The 18,465-nt window shown below is 33.6% G+C and overlaps 1 protein-coding gene across 1 annotated transcript in view; it reads right to left on the reverse strand.

The window, feature by feature from the left end:
* CCSER1 (coiled-coil serine rich protein 1) overlaps positions 1 to 18,465 on the reverse strand; it is a 1,330,597-nt gene that overhangs the window by 434,829 nt on the left and 877,303 nt on the right. The window contains exon 10 of the mRNA XM_021702315.1: positions 14,046 to 14,090. Within this exon, the coding sequence (XP_021557990.1) occupies positions 14,046 to 14,090 (45 nt within the window). The remainder of the gene's footprint in view (positions 1 to 14,045; positions 14,091 to 18,465) is intronic.

Raw genomic sequence — 18,465 nt, forward strand, 5'->3', positions numbered from 1 at the left:
ATGTTTCCCTGAAACCTTCAGCCAAGGCTTGGCAGTAAGCATATTCATCTCTGAATACAGAGTAAGTGTATTATGGGAATGATTTAGCAGAAAAGAACATCTGTCCCCTTTTATACATGACTATCAAAACTGCAGATTACAACTTCAATAATTCACTTCTTTCCATCTTTTTTGAAGAAGGAAATTTAAGTTATCTTTTAAACACTGACTGGCACATTCACTGAGAATCCTAAAGCATATTTTCCTTACCTAGACTGCCTGTGGAGGAAATGAGGCTATGCTATCAAAGTTTCTAAATTTGAACAATTTACCTGAATTTCACTACAGAAAACATCTTCTACAAAAAACTATTGGAAAGAGTTAATCATAATGTTCATCTTCAAAATGACATAGTCTAACACATCAATGAGAAAGCTGCAATATTATGCAAAACAGAAAGAACACTGGAATATAATTATGAATGAAGCTTTTGTTCATGGAAACAGAAGGCATTCTTTGGAGATGTTTAAAAAGGTATTTATCCATAAAAGTTTATTTTCTACTCAATGCTGTCGTTTTCTACGAAGTTAGCCAGTTTAAAAGAAACTTTAAGATTATTCGCTATAACTGCAATTGTTACTTCTATCATAAACAGATTACTACAAATAAGAGAAACAGATATATTGTTAATTAACATTTTCTCATTTGTAGTTTTATTTATTTTTTAAAAGGTTTTATTCATTTATTTGAGAGAGAGAGAGTGAGTGAGTGAGAAAGAGTGCACGGGGAGAGGCAGAGGGAGAGGGAGAAGCAGACTTCCCGCTGAGCAGGGAGCCCAATACTGGCTCCATTCCAGGACTCCAGGATCATGACCTGAGCCAAAGGCAGATGCTTAACTGACTGAGCCACCCAGACACCCCCTAATTTGTACTTTTAAATACATACATACTCATGCATATAGTTGCATACATCTTTCTTTAGCATAGTAATAATGTTTAGAAGAAAATATCGATTACTGGGTATATCAAGAGGAAAATCAAATATTTATTGGGATTTATAATGCTAGTGTTTTGCTATGTGATACCTAATAAAATTTAAAACCATGTAACTCTAAAATAATTTGTAACAGATTTTTGGCCTATATTTTAAAATATCATAGATGGCAAGATTTAAAAATATAGATAATAAAAAAGGGGCCATTGAATTTTTCTGGAAACTAAATAAGGATGATACAAATTACAGATAATATTTTTTTTCTGTTCTTCCTATAGAACTAAAATAAGAAATGAGGTTTTATACAGTATTTTTCAATTTTCAAATGCTACTTGGAAAAAATAGAAATATATTAGAAATCTACCTGTAACTGTTCAAAACCTGTATCTTTACATTTGATTTAAAAAGATTTTTCTGAATGATTGTTTTATATTCAGGAAAAGCTTATTCGTGAAGCAAAGTCACTGCCTTTTAACTTAAAGGGTCTTAAGAAGTATCTAGCCCAGTAATAGCTTAATTTGTCAATAAAGATAGATTTTAATCCCACCTGTACCTAATATTAGCTGTATACTCTTTTCATCATTCTAAGCATCTGTTTCCAAGCTAAATTTGTAATGAAAACACCTACTTCTCAGAATTATTAGAAAGGGACTGCCACATAGTAGGTGCTTAATAAATGTTAGGTCTCCTTGCCTCAGAAATTGCTATTGGAAATGTGCTAGTGACATCTAGTGGTAACTCTTGCAAAACTCAAGAAGGTCACCCTTGTAATTCCTGTCTTCCAACTGACTCATCATGCATTCATTCCATCAGCGAATACTTATTAAATATCTCCTGTATTCCAGGCTCTTAAGTCAAGTTCTGAGGATTTCAAAGATGTAAAAGACAACACCTACTTTATAGAAGCTCTGGCTTTAGCGGATCATGCATATGCTAGCCAATTACTATACAAAATGTAATTATTTCTACCATAGCAATAAGAAAAAGTGCAAATATACTATAGAATGGGTAACTCAGTTCGCCAAAGGAGATACCATTTGTATTGGGTATTGTATTGTATTGAAGAAGAAATGGTGGAAATTTGGAGATTTCCAAAATAGTAAGTTAAGGCTAAGACTTGGTTTATGTGCTAAGGAGTTTAGCCCTTATCATTGTGTGACAGGAAAATAGTAACATTCTTTAGCAAGGAAGTCTCATAATTATATTCAGGCAACAGTGTGGAGCATAAAATGGAAAACATAGAAGCTAGAAAACCAGTTAAGAGGTTATTAGAGTATTTCCCTTGAGAGGTGATGAAGATCCAAAGTCCTTTGATGCAAATGGGCTAGACATGAGAAAATATAACTGAAAGAGATATCTGAAGTAGAGGGGAGACTGCATAATGACCTTGAGGATGTGGGACATTAAGGAGAAAGAAGAAATGAGGTTGGTTCTCTATTTCCTGGGATGGGAGACTGTCAAGAAATCATGTAATTAAGTGCCAAGGAAACAGAGCAGAAGGAACTAGCTTATGGGAGAGGGAAGAACAAAGATAATGATGAATTCATTGTGTTTGTACATATCTATAAACTTAAAGAATATTTAGGTAAAAATGTCCAGTAAGTGAACAGACCCACACAGGTCTGGAGAGAGACTTGAGCTGGAGATAGAGACGTAGGAACCATCAGCAAATAGTCCACGCTACAGCCACCAAGAGTGAATGTGGTTACTTAGGGAAAACATGTCATGAGGAAGGGAGGGCTAAGAGACAGGATCAGGATTTTAAGGAACATCATAATTTAATAAGTAGGCCCCAAATAGGAATTGGATTTACCCTTAATTTGTTCAGAACAATCTCTTAGTAAGTTATAGACACATGCTTAGACTACCAAATGGATTTGGAAGTAAGTTGGTGATAAGAGTATTTATTTCAGTTATACCAGAACATAACTTTTCAAAATATATTTCAGCTCAACTTAAGGTTTAAAAGCATAGTTATAAAGTTCTTTCCTCACAGTTTCATGAAATAAGTTGTATTTGAATTTTCCTCTCATAACTGAAAACTCTGGTCTATGCTTTGAGTGTAGTCCTTCCTAAGTTAGGGGAAATTTTATTTGACTGCATATAAAATGTACAGCTTTTCTACTTATCCCATTAAATCTGACCATCTAGTTTTCTTTCCATTTTTTTTTGTTTGTTTTGTTTTACTGTCATCTTTTTTCTTTCTTTTTTTCCTCTATCCTGATACGTGTAGTTCTTGCTTCACTGATTTTCTGGGAAAAGAGCCCAGAAGATTTAATGTTTTCCTTTTACAGACTACCTCATGAATTTAGGGTATTAACTTTACACTTGCAGTGCTGTCAGGCTGAAAAAGAATTATTCATGCTATTTTGTCAGTTAAATACCTACAAATTTGTAGCTCCCTAAATATATATAAACTCTATTTTATTTTTAAAATTCAAATTATTTTCTTACTTTTTAATTTCTTATCACATTAGTAAAAATTATTTTAAAAATAACCATTCTGTCAATTAATTTTATTGCCCCAAGACTAGTATTTTCTCCATGCTAATCTCAATCTCTTGTTCTTCACATTCATATATCACTTCATGTATCATTTTACAGAGCATCCTTCCTTAATTATTACAGATTAAATACCATTTAACCATGTCATTTCAAAATCTATACTGAATTTGTATGCATTATTTAACTTTTGGCAACCAGTTAATTCTCTCTGCACCTGAATCAGCCTTACTGTTACAAAAGGGAATTACAGTTCAGGATGGTCATATTAGATGAAAAGGATGAGTGCCTGAAGACCTTGCATAATGTAATCCTGACAAAGGAGAATGGATAATTTAAATACCTGAATTAGCCCCACCATACAAGAGCATTAAACATACTTTAAAACTCACTGGGATCAACAGCTTTGAAATTATGAAACTTCGCAAATTTAAAAAAAAGTCAACTATATTAAAAACTTCCCCACAATTGAAGCTTTATAAATATTTATTTTTCTCACAATTTCAAATTTCTATACCTCCAATTCACCTAAGCTGTCATCAACCATTATCAGTATCTATTTCTTTAAGTAGAATATAATGGGACTAAATGAAATATAATATACTTATTAATTTTACCTTAATATTTATAAATGAAACCAAACTATATAAATTAAATACATGTAAATCAAAAGGAATAAATGAGTGATCAATATAGAAAGGAACTAGCATAGATGTTCTAAACCCAACTATCAGTGATTCTAAAAAGGAACAATATTCAACTCAACAAATATTTATTGGGTGCTTTACTATATCCCCGGAATGATACAAAGTTTTATAAGTGCAAGCTGAATAATACCCTGTTCTCTAGGAACTCTATCTAACAGACTGGTGGAGAGACAAAAAGAGTCACAATGTAATATGATAAACATAACATAAAAGAACTATGAATCAAGTACAGCTTTTGCAAGTAGGAATCCCTGAGAAGTCTTTCCTTGAATAGGTAACATTCCACCTGAGATGTGGTGCTGAGTAAGTGGCTTTATACTCAGAGAGTGGAATGTCTACTGTCATTAATTCAAAGTAACAGTGACAATAACAAACAACAACAGTATTTAAAAAACTTCCATATTGGGTATTTTTATTGGCAGCAGACATTGAGTTCATTATTTTTCATATTGCAGTCTTATTTTCTTTATGCATAACAATTCCACGAGGTAAGTTACAGTTACAAATTTTAATTTTAAAATGAAGAAACTGACGTACAGGAAGGTTATGCAAGTTGCTCAACATCACATTGCTGACAAAGGGCAGGACTGGTATTGGAAGCTCTAAAATATGTGTTCTCTAAAAAGCCTACTCTCCTACACTGCCTCTTATTATATAGTCATTTCTTGTTTAGAGAAAATTTAATGAATTTTTGTGCCATAGATGTCTTTGTCTACAAAATATATATAAAATTCTTATAAATTATTTTATGATCCTCTTGAAACTCCATTAACATCTAAGCTGTTTGCAGTTTTCTTTGATCTCAAATTGTCTGAGTTCTATACAAGAGCATCTATGAATTACTCCATTCTCTGGAAATGAATACTAAAGTTACTATGTTCTCCAGGCATCACTTACTGTTCTTTTAAATGCTTTTCACATTCCTTTCCTTGCTGCCAACTCTTGAACTATTTTCAGCATGGCTCTCACCTGTTTTACTTCATCAAAAGTTATTTATTAAGTTTAGTAATATCTTTTTCAAGGCAAATTTGGAAGATTATTCGCTTTCCCTGATGCTTTTGACCTCTGTCCACTTTTGGCATTTTTATACTTGGTGTCACTTACTCTCAGCATTCCTTGTGACCTTTACTTCCAGAGAGTAAACTAGAGCAAATACGTTACTGAATATAACTGGTTAGAGGAGAAAGCAAAAACATCTTTGGTAGGCCACAACTGGAAGCAAGGAAGACAAAATAAACCATTTTTCCATTTTTGGTAAAAGGTAGCCAAAAGGTTATATACAGCGTATACAGAATGTTAAAATTGATTCCATGTGCTTCAACAAATATGTTTAATTTCTAGAATTCAGACTGCTAGAATATTAAGTAAATCTGTATTTTTTTTTAATATTTTATTTGAAAGGGAGAGAGAGAACACACATGCATAAGCAGGGTGAGTAGAAGAGGGAGAGGGAGAAGCATACTTCCCACTGAGCAGGGAGCCTGACATGGGGCTCGATTCCAAGACCCCGGAATCTTGACCTGAGCTGAAGGCAAGATGCTTAGCTCACTGAGCCACCCAGGTGCTCAGTATTTCAAGTGATTTTTACTTGAATAAATAATTCTGTATTTCAAGTGATTTTTACGTAACCAAGCATAGGACAATACTCATGATTTAATTTAAAATTTCTAAATATTATTGATTTACTCATTTTGAATCTAATATTTTTGAGTACCTACAAATAAGAACACAAACTCCCATAAGCCTTTACTTTCTCTCAACTGTTTTGGAGGATATTCCTCTAGGTCCTATTTGTGATTGTCTACCCCTAAGGCTGTGCAGAAATGAACAAGCAAGTGTATTGCGAATTTTCCCAGGCAGAATATTGTCTAACCCCCCTCCCTTTAGCTTATAAAAGAGAAGTACAAGTCATGCTAATGTTCAGCATTCACATATCAGCAATGATTTGGTTTAAGAAATACAACGGATCAGATATACATTGAATCAGTAATATCTGGATAGAAAACTTTTAATTTACTATATTGCCAACATTTGTCTCCCCTTACAGGATATATTATTTTTAATCAGTGAAAGATAAGCCCCCCTCCCAACTCCAGATGTAATAGATTTAGAGAAGAGGGACAATTGAGAAGATAACTTTGCAATGATGATCAGGAACTAAGTAAGAGGACAGCCCCAGTCAAGAGGAAAATTGCACAAACTGCTTGTTGCAGATACATTTATAATTTCCTAACCCAACTCTTAATGATTGAAAAATAATGCAAGAAAATGAAAATGGTGGCTCACCCTCCATTCCAAAAGAGTCACTTAGCGTATATCTTCCCTTACCACCACGGTGTTAAGGAGAATATCCAGATCATGAGTTTATCATCAGTGATGTGACTATTTGAAGACAGGCCATTATGGAGGGAATTAAGGTAACATGAGGCCATTAGGGTTGGCCTAAACCAATATGATTAGTGTCTTTATAAGAGGAAATTTAAGCACCCACAAAAAACAGTGGGGTATGTGAACCCCCCGAGGAAAAACCATATAAGGACCATGCCATTTGCAAGCCAAGGAGAGAAGTCTCAGAAGAATCCAAATCTGCCAACACCTTGATCTTGGACTTCTAGCTCTAAATCTATGAGAAATTTTCTATTGTCAAAGCTACCTAGTCTATGCTACTTTGCTCTAGTGGCCTTAACAAACTAATAGAGTGTGTCATAGCAATTTTACTTAAAGCTATTATTTTGAACACAACTGTCATTTGCATGAGTCTGAAATTCTCTACTCTTTACATTTTTCATCTAATTAAAACAATTGTTCATATAATATTTTGACAGTACAATGTTTCGTAGAAGCTAAAGAATCCTAAATATATGATTCTGTTATTAGGTAATCTTACTTAAAAATTTTAGATTACATACTAAGTAACAATGTGGTGATCACAGATTAAGGACTGAGGGAGGTCCTGTGATATAATTAAAGGACAACAGCGGAACTGATCAGGAGTGCTCCATTCCATTAAGCTGAGTATCAATGTCCAGAGAACTGTGTTAAAGTGACAGATTTCAGCACACGATGTAATCAGAAAGTAGACATAATGTCAAATAACAGTCCTCACCTGAAGGGACGACCAAAGAATGGGAAGAGATTTTGGGATCTACTTCCAAGTAGAGAAAAGGAAGTCCATGCAGTTATCCAGAGAAGAGAAGCAGTGGGTTCTTGTAGGTTTATAGGATTTTAATACATTAGTCAGCAAAAGCAATTGGACATTTATGTGGGGATTATTTGTTCTACATGAAAATATAAATCAAAACGGAAAAGATATTCTCTAAGTTACAATTAAGTATAAAAAATGTTTATTTTCTTCTGTATATTTTTGAGGTGGCAATTGGCTTCTATTTGAAACTAAGAAAGGAATCATAAGTGATCTCTTCATTTATATATGAATAAATACTTCCCTGATGAAAGCAGGCTGACTTAATTAGACCATCTGGAGTAGAATATTTCTTTTGTATCAGCTGACATAAGCAAAGGTCAAGAAATAACTGCAGATTCACTTACATACAAAATAAAAACAACAATACAAAAAAAAATCCCTGTGTTTAAGAATATACTTTCAAAAAAATACATAAGGCAGTGGAATAAAACCATAACTTGTTTTTATCTTTTCAACTGAAGATATCCCCAAGATTTAACTGAGTCTAAAAACAATGTATCTTCCTTATAAAAACAGGTATCTAAATTTATATTAATTAGAAAGTCAAAATCCTTGTACTATAATCCTCCTTAGTCCTCATCTCTTTGTAAAAACCACTTTAAAATTATAAATCTTTACAAATATCCAAATATTTTTGAAAACAAAGACTCATAAACAAAGAAAATACGTTGCATTTAACAAAGAAAATATGTTGCATTCATGAACCCTGAAATCAGAACCTTCATTTACTTTACCTATTGTGCACATCGATGCAAAGCTATCATGTCATAATAGTCTCTAGTCTCTACCTGTTACATTGTTTTAAAAGACTTGCCTTTATTTTTTTTATTTTTATTTTTTTAAAGATTTTATTTATTTATTTGACAGAGAGAGAGCACAAGTAGGCAGGCTGCAGGCAGAGGGAAAGGGAGAAGGCAGGCTTCCCACTGAGCCGGGAGCCCGACGCGGGGCTCGATCCCAGGACCCTGGGACCATGACCTGTGCCAAAGGCAGACGCTTAACGACTGAGCCACCCAGGCGCCCCAAGACTTGCCTTTAAATCATCCTGACTGGACCTTACCGCTTTTTAAATATCCTCCACATTCCCCATTCTCCATAACCTCCTAATTTCCCTAGTTAGAGACCAAGTAAAACTCTGTCAATGTAGTGTTCTTTTTAATTGCAGTAGATCTAACAGTTTTGCTTGATCAAAAGATTTGTTTCTTTGTGGGGTTTTGGTAGGTCAAGAGTCAAAAATTATAGCAGTCTCACTGAAATCCCCGTGCAACCTGACTTAACCTCCTCTCCTTGAGACATGATCCTCCGAGGCCACCGAAGTCTCTCAGCAACAATGAGGTAAACCCTGCATTGTGTCTAACCTTTAAGTTCTTGTTGTCAACCTCCCAAACACAGTTTCTGCCTCCTAGAAATGAGAATGTTTTTTCGTAATCCTTTGCTTATCTAATCAAATTTGAAAGGCTTTACCCTAAATGAAAACACTAGCTGTTGTATTTACAGCACTACTTGTAGTTTGTTTTCATGACTTTCCATTGTGAGTCAATAAGAAGAGGTCTAGCGACAAGCATTCATGAGTTTAGAAGGTTTTGACATACTGCTTTCCTTTAGACAAAACTCTTGAGTATCCTTTGCAAATTTTATAAGGACTTTCTTCAGTCTTGTCTTTGTTGGTTCTACTTAGCTTAATTTTGCTTAGAGTTAGAGGGTTTGTTAGGTTCCCCTTCTGGGCTTAGGCCAGGTTCTTAAGACAGGAAGTTGCCCTGGCAAAATTTTCATGTGGTCTTCTCAATCTATTTGGCCCTCTAGGTCAAATTCCTGATTACTTGATATTTTAACTCATGCATGTTTCTAACTGGCATAATTCCATCCAGTACAATGTGAAATTACAGAGTCAATTTGGGGAACCTTCATTTCATGCCTGCTGAAGCTGGCTTCCTCTCACTTCTCTCCTTTCCTCCCACTTTTTTTTTCCTGCTTCTCTTGGGAAATACTGTTTTTGTCACTGTCACATACTCAAGGAGTATCTAATCTAGCTAATCAAATATATCCAAAAGAAAATGAAAAAAATTAAATGGCGTGTACCTCTTTTTGATTTTTTTCTTCATCTGAGGTACTGCTAAGGATGTTTTCTTTCTTACTGAAGTGGATCTAGTAAGTTTAGTTATGCTTAATCAACAGGTTTCTTTTGGATAGTCTCTTAGAATGTCAACAGTCTACAACCATAGAAGAGACCTTCAAATTGGGATTTTCACTCAGAAAATAGAGGGGATATGAAAAATAGCTTCTAAAACTTACAGGCCTTATGCATTTCTCCCTGCAAACAATGTTAAGTGGAAAACATATATCCATTTTTCTCTTATCTATGATATAAAATATGAAATTAAGAATTAGAGGTTCAAAAAAAAAAAAAAAGGATTTCTAAGGTTAAACAATGGATTCCAAGTAGATTTTGTTGTCCTATTTGTAATTTGTCATCTCAGAACCAATTTAGAATATAAAATCCTTTAAGTGTCAGGGTAGGCCTTGAATATCTTTGATTCCCATGGAGTAGGCTAGTTCATGTAGAGAGCAAAATATTCCAACAACATGACACTCTGTCTCTGACAGAAGAATAAATGACGGGAAGATCAGATAATATGAAAAATAATAATGGTAATTGTTACCATTTATTTGGTGCTTCCTATGTGGCAGGCACCATGCAAAGAGCTTTGTACATATTAACTCATTTTATCATTTCAACCACCTTTTGAAACAGGAATAAATATTATGGCCTCGTGTAATTTTTTCAATTAAATATTGATTTATAAGCACAAAGATCTTTCACCTCCTTTACTGTCTGTCAATTCTGAGAAGGGGAAAAAGGGAATATTTTATTTTTTAGTGAGTTCTTAAAGGTCTCTTCATCTCAAAATCAAATTGTAAATCAGTTACATCTCAGCAGCAAACTATAGGCACTGAACACTGAATAACTCTAGCTATAAAAGGAAGAGTTATCTTCATCTCAGCTTTTATATCTCAAAAAAGAATACAATATTAGCCAATATATATTTCCTTCCCAAAATTGTGTTATCACTGAGGATATAAAAGAATTTCTCATTCTACCAAACTCTACAGCAACCGAGAATGGGATAGCTAAAATTGAACAAAAGTAGAAACTTTCAGTCTATTCTGAATATTGAACAATAAAGAAAACATGTTAATGGAAGACAGTTTTGCAGAAAAAAAATATTAAAGATAACTGGTAATCAAGACCTATTTCTTAGTAAAGATTTGTTATTTGATGCATAAAGCGACAAAAGAAGTATTTTCTATAATTTCAAAATTATATAAACTATTAGATTTTAAGAGAACAATGGAACTTCCACACTTTTTGCTATTCTTTGCTGTTCTTATTTCCAAGAACAATACACTTTCTTCAAGTTTAGTTCAATCCTTAGAGCTCACATATTTACCTTCTTTTATTCTGTTAAAAAACAACTCTCTCCAGAGGTCTGTTGGACCTAGGAGAAGTAATATTGAGTTTTCCTCACATAAGCAATAACCTAGGCCTAAAATAATCTGTTTAATAATTCTAACTAAATTATATATGGAAAGAAAAATCAAAGGTGATTTGTATTTTGCTACACATGAAATAATGTTTGTGCTAATATTCCAGGTAGATAAATTATTTTGAAATCTAGAGTGTCATTTATCTCATTCTTTAATTTTTCTCCCTTTTAAGGCTCAAATTTAAAAATGATTTTCACTGAGGCTTTTCTCTGAGTAACAAGATCTCACTGGAGGCAGGAGGTTCATTTACAATCAGGTAGAAATCCCGGTTAAATAATCACATTTTGTACAACATTCCACTAATCTCCCTTTTCAAACAACTATTATGATTAGCCCACTCAATTTATATACAGTGTGCATGTATAAATATGCAAAAATACTCATGTAACTTTTGTTATCGAATATTATATCAAATATATATATCAATATTTCACAATAATACAAGTGATTTAGGTGCTGCCCATCTCCATTTCCTTTGGAAAAGTAGTTTATATTTTAATCGCTTCTTAATTTATATTTTTATACAGCAGATAATGTTTAAATGTGGCCTTCCTGTCTAGCAATTAGCTTTTTAATAGTACTTACCACTTAGCTAAATAGCATATTACTGCCTGCTTCAATTTTCCATGCATGTTCTAACCATTGTCATTATCTCAAATAAGTAAATAGAACATTTTAAACAACATGTCTCAAACCTTCTTATAAATATTTGGTAACAGGCCCTAGGTATTACATCCATCAACACCTAGTGGGAAAAGCTGTCATTTAAACTAAGACAAATTAATTCATCTTAAGAAGTAATCATTGCTATTAAATCTTAATCAATCACAATAGCATTAGGATAAAGAATTCTAAGAGAAGGCTTTGAGTAAGAATTTTCTAAATCCACACATTTCAAATTAACATAGTCAGAAGTACACTATACATCACTGTAAAGCACACATAATAGAACACAGTAAATAGGAATCAGAAAGATATGTGGCATTTTGTAAACAAGAGAGATCAGGAGGCTTTTAACATAGTCATTACACTCTTTGTTTATAGATCACCTACCCCTGAGACTTGCCAGAACAGTGTTCACAACATATTTCACCTAATTGTCTGATACTCTTCCGAAGTCTCTTACCATAGAATATATAGGGCTTTATAAACACTGGGAAAACTAAGGTGAGTGTTAGGTTAAATAGAAATATGCCCATGTAATCCAGTGTTGCACAGAGATCAAGTGAAGTGGTTGTTTTGAATTTTAATAGTCACCATTTAGTTTATATTCTGGATTGTTAGTGTCAAGTGTCAAAGACAATACTGGGCTCTCACTGATCTGATGAACTTACCTTCTTCACAATCACTCCACTAACCTCAGGGAGAGACCCAAAAAATGTTGTCCCCTTTATGCAGATGTATATATTATATTGTAGATCATTAAAATTTTGACCTTCACATAAATCATAAAACAGTTTTAAGAAAAAATAATTTAAAACACATTATCAACATGTTCTTTACCCACAAGTGCATTTCTAATAAAAACAAAGTCGGAGAAAATGAAAAGAAAAAGCAGTAAAATTTAACAGTAACTCTTATCAATAAAAACCAGTCATTTGGCTTTTAAAAATAACATAAAAAACCACAAAAGCTTGATAAAACAAATGAAGAATTTCGCTATCACTTAGCAATGCCATTATACGGGCATATGGATTTAACATAGTTACTATTGGACTAGGAGACAACAGGGAGAAGCTGGGTAACTCCAAATTCTATTTCCTTAAAGGCACTGAATGAGCAGAGATAAACTGTGGCAGTACTGCTTGGATGTGAACTTTCCACTGTAGAAGTGATGAGCTAAGTTCTTTCTCTAAGTAGATCCATTTTGGTCATGTCTGGATGAAAGTGGTTACCCTCCCCAAACTAAATGGTTCTGAGGTCTTCCTTACACACCCCCACCCCCACTCTCTCTTTACAAATGACCATATCCTTATTACCTTGCTTTCCTATAACATGAAAAATATCTGAAGACTTATCTACATTTCACTTTCTCCAGCTCTTCTGCCAATGTGAGCCAATTATGTGTCCCTCAAAAGGAATAGATTATTTTGGGTGGAAACAGCAAATAAATAGGAAAGAGGCCCTAAATAACAAGTTTACTAGGATCTAAAATGCCAAATACTAAGAACACACAACTGGAAATTAAAACAGCAAAGGAAGAAAGGGAAAATACTTTGTAACTCAATACAGAAGAAATCTCTTTTTACAGAAAGAGAGGCCACAGATGGGGAGGGAGTAATATTTATTGTCTCATTTTGTAAAAGAAAATAGTTTCACTTTTACCAAAAAGTTATTAAATAAATATCATTTTAAAATAAACTTACCTTTTGGGCAACAAGAAAATATTGATTCACAGAATTAAATATTACACTCTACCCCACCCCCAACAATCCTAATCACAAATATAGCATTTACACACTTTAGCATGGAAAGAATTTTAATCGAAGTTAAGTCTGCCCATTCAATTAGAATTAGAAAATCATAATATATATAATGTGCATGATACAGTATTGTGTTTGATACTATTTAAAGTTCCCCTCTTTATAAAGCATCTGAGATAAACAATAATTAGAGAAAGCTTTAAAATTGCTAGTCTTACCAAAGCAACTTTACACTATCAAATAATGCATGCCAACTTTCTAGCATATGCCAATGGCCTTGGATAGGAGAGCAAAGAATCCCAAATGCCACAAAATGTTTGCACTGTTAGAATTTTGCTAATTTCTCAGTAAAACATTTTAAATATAGCTTTGTGATGTTGGTTTAAGAAGGCCTGCTGCCCCATCGACAGGGTCCTGCTGCTGCAAAAATCCATTTTAATAGAAACAATCTTTACCTAAAACCAGAGAAACAGTACTTTCTCTAGTTTCAGAGAAATAAGCACAAATAATACATTTACATAAATGTGTAAAATGTGCTTTGACCAGAGTGAATGGGATATATGTACACAAAATTCCTCTCCACACATTCTCATCACCATTATCATCATCAGTCACCATCACCCACCATATCACTGCAACACTTGTAAGCACTTTCTCTTCTTCCCTTTTCCTCTCCCTTGACTTTCTTACCTCTCTCCCTCCTTGTACTGCCTCCAGTCTTTTCAGGTTCAAACCCTGAAAGAAAAAAAAAAAACATATTATTGCTGGCAAAGAAGTAAATAATACTTAGTAACTAGTAGTGGTGCAAACATTTTGAAATAAAATAATTCTCTTAACAAGGAAGATTTATATATAGATGACTATCTCACACATATGCCAATACTATATCTGAGTAAGTCTTCAGATGTGCTACCAAAGCATTTCTTGCTAAATCCAAGATCATAGGTAAAAATAAAATAATAATAAAATAATAAAATGCAAGCATTTGTTTTAGCAGTAATTGCCTGTCTCTTGGTGAAACTACAATCTAAAAGGTACTGTCTAAAACTGAAGTAGCACATATAGGATTTTCTGTGAGCATAAGATGGGAGAGGCTCATTCAGCCTGGGAATGGGCATTCACATAGAGGCCACAGAGGAGATCACATCTAACAGTCTTCGAGGCTGAGGAGGAGTACCTATTGCATACAATACTCTAAAAGCCTGGCTACTCCAAGTGTGGTACCTGGGAACTCACTGGAAATACAGACTATCCATGAGGATGTAACGTACATCATGGTGACTATAGTTAATAATACTGTACTGCGTATTTAAAATTGGTAAGAGAGTAAATCTTAAAAGTCCTCATCACGAGAAAAAAAATTGCAAAAATATGGTGTTGAGTGTCAACTAGACTTATTGTGATCATTTTGCAGTGTACACAAATATTGGAATCATTATGTTGTACACTTGTAACTAATGTTATATGTCAATTACGCCTTAATAAAAATTGCTTATTATTTTAAAAAATGCAGACTGTCAGACCCCACCCAGGACACACTGAGCAAGAATATACATTTTAACACACTTTCCAGGTGATTCATTGGCATGTAATAGTTGGAGAAGTACTCTTTGAAAGGTCTAGGAAAGATAAGAGTGGATTAACTGGCATACGTAGTGAAGTGGGCACAAAGGAGTGGATAAAGGAGTGAGGGGGAAATAAGGTTATAAAAATGACCAAATTGTGAGGTGTTTAAAGAGAAGGTGTTTGGACTTACTCTTTAAGCAAATGCTTACTTTGATAGTTTTTGAAAATTGAGATTAAATTTTTAAAATACCAAAGACAGACATAAATGAGGACTCACATACTCTTCTACTTTAGTCTATATCTACATTTCATTTTTTCCCTTTCTATTAGAAACACTATCAGGGGAAAAACTGAAAAAAAAATTCAAATAAATATTGGAATTTATCTTTATCATAAATTATTTTCACATGTCTCTAAATTATTTGATTTAGCTTTAGAAGACATGGTTTTAACCATTTTATAATTATCATTAAGAATTTTGATTAAGTCAAACTATTTCTCTATTTCTGATGAAAACTGAAGAGCACACAACCCCAACTGTATATTCTACATTATCACCAATACATTTGGTGAGAAAATTGGCCTACAAGAAAGATATGCTAAACTTAAATATTGCGTTTATAGTTTTATATTTTGGAATTTAAGGAAGATTGCTGTTTCATGGTTTTGTTAAACAGCACATCGGAAGTGTGATACCTTACTCATTAGGTATATCTTTTCATTTGGTGACAGCATCTATGTTTACAAGGTTTATAAAAAGTTTTAAAAATTTTAACTCTTCATATGTAAAACTCATTTCTTGAATTGTGTAGACAGACACACATTAACACAAATATTAAATAAGTCCATTTTACTTGTAAAAACAGACTAGTACTCTGTTGACTCTAGAAATGACCCTAGAATCAATTTGGCAAACCAGTTATTCTTGTAAATAAATGACAGCCTGATTTCTGAGTCTAGAAAATTACCTACATTTACAGAATATGATTTTGAAAAGCCTATAGTTCATATGGAAAAAGATATAAAACAAAATATCAGAACATTTCTTAAACCTGGCAGTGTAGGTTAAAAATAAATTCTAAAGAGGCATTCATGCTCATAACTTTTAGAATATGGGAAACAGTATAATGATATGCTTTTGAATTTCAGACTGATATGGGTTTAAATCTCCAGTTTACCATCTTCTTCTATAAGGTAACAGATTATATCTCTCAACCTCATTTTTCTGTACTCAAAAAATAATATCATGGCTATGCCATAAGGTTTCTATGAAGATTGAATGAGTAATATGTATATAGCACTTAAAGGACCAGGCACAGTATATCCCAAAATAATAATTATCTCTTTGTTCTTCCTCCTCTTACTCTAATTTTTATTATCATTATTACGTATATAATGTGTCTAAATAGAAGACTAATTTGAACAAAATGTCCCTGTTTTATGCCTTTTATTTGAAGAATGCAAAATACCTGGAACATATTTATAAACAATAAACAATGAGAATGTTCATATTGACTAAGCGCAAGTAAAGTGCTTTCTGCACACATTTTCTCATTTGGTACTCATGACCACATTTTGAGGTAGCTATTGCTTTCATAAAATTTTGGGGAAAAATTACCACAATTTTTCAGTTTCCTACTTCCCCTGCCATCTAATTCTGGTACTCAAATTAAGTGTTAAATGGCTTGTTAGAGTTTCATCAGCAGCTGACACTAAACTGTTTCAAAGTCTTTCTCTTCTCTTGAGACTCTCACTTTGTGTATTTTCTGTCGCTATACCTTCAAGTTCATTGATATTTTCTTCTGTCTAATCTGCTATTTGTCTCATTTAGTGAATTTTTATTTCAGATATCTTAGTTTTCATTTCTATATATTTTTAAAGATTTTATATATTTTGAGAGAGAGAGAGAGCCCTCACGTGCACATGAGGGGAGGGGCAGAGGAAGAGAGAATCTCGAGCAGACTCCATGCTGAGCGCAGAGCTGGACATGGGGCTCAATCTCATGACCCTGAGATTATGACATGAGCTGAAATGAAGAGTCAGAGGCTTAACGCACTAAGACAGCCAGGTGCCCCCATATTTATATTTTTAATAGTGTTTTGAACTTCTTGTCTTTAATTCTATCATCTGTCATTTCCAGATGGGTTTCTATTGACCAAATTTTCTCCTGAGTATGAGTCATATTTTCCTATTTCTTCTCATGTCCAGTGACTTTTTAACTAGTTGCCAGACATTGTGATGTTCATTTTGTTTAGTGCTAGATTTTATTACCTTAGAAGGAGTTAAAATTGATTCTAGCTGAAGGTTAATTTACTTGTGGGTCTAACTGATCCTTCTGATGCTTGTTTTTTAAAAATTTTTAGGATGGGCCTCAAGGACTGGTTAGAGTGATTCCTCCCTATTACTAAAGCTTGACCCTTTGTGCTCCCTACTGAATACTCCATGAAGATTTTCAGAACAGTGAAAGCTCTGGGAATTCATTTGCTTAAAGTTCTCTGTCAATTATTCCTTTTTGGCAGTTTTTCACCTGGCCTTGTGAAATTCAATTCTACATTTATAAAAGATCACTACTCAGAATTCTCAGGGTTACACTGATGCAGATTTCTAGAATTCTTTCTCCGTGTAATTCCCTCCTTTGTGGTAATCTTCCCCACAAATTCTAGTTGTCTTGTTCTCTCCAAACTCAGATGTTTGTCTCCTCAAAGACCCTGAAATTCTCTCCTAGCTGTCCCTCCACACACCATGGTCCAAATATTGCCTCCAGGCAGAAATCTAGGTATTATAGGTGCTCTTGATTTGTTTCCCTTCTCCCAGGCATTACAGTGCTTCTCTATTTTTTTAATGTGTGAGAACTGTATTACATGTTTTGTCCGATTTTCTAACTATTACAGCAAGAAGGCAAGTCATATAGTCATTACTCCTTCATGAATAGAAGCAGAAGTCAAGGTACGTATTTTAAACTTACTTTTTCAAAGGAGAAAATCGAAGCTTACAAAATTTAAATTATATGATCTGAATATAGAGCTAGAATGTACAAAAAAGCAAAACTTAATCCAATATTTTAAGAAGCTAGATACCAAGTTAACCCATTCATTCTTAATCAAGTTTCTTTAAATTCACAGTAGTCAAAAATGTTTAATGTGTTCCATACATAAGAACACAAATTTATTATAACATGGAACTCATGCAGGGGTCATGAAGATTCTTCAAGGCAATGTAGTGGTTGAGAGGAGCTGGATTTCAGAACTTCAAAATATATAAAATCTTTAAAAATATATTTAAAAATACCTGTTTGAATGGAACAGGAGCTGGAGGGTAAGCTTGCCAGCATAGATATGGTATATTGTGTAAACTATGTAGAAAGCTTGGTCATAATTTAAGCACTGAATTATTGAAAGACCAATCTTAAGACTGAAGAACTGAGTCAGAGAATTTGATGCCAAGAATGTGGAGCCATATGGGCAAGTAATAACGATCTAAAAGGATTCTCTTCATACTAACAGGGCCTCAAGCAAGATTGTGTCTCAATGGAGAAGTCAAATGA

Source organism: Neomonachus schauinslandi, chromosome 2 (genome assembly GCF_002201575.2).
Source record: "Neomonachus schauinslandi chromosome 2, ASM220157v2, whole genome shotgun sequence".
Classification (NCBI taxonomy): domain Eukaryota; kingdom Metazoa; phylum Chordata; class Mammalia; order Carnivora; family Phocidae; genus Neomonachus; species Neomonachus schauinslandi.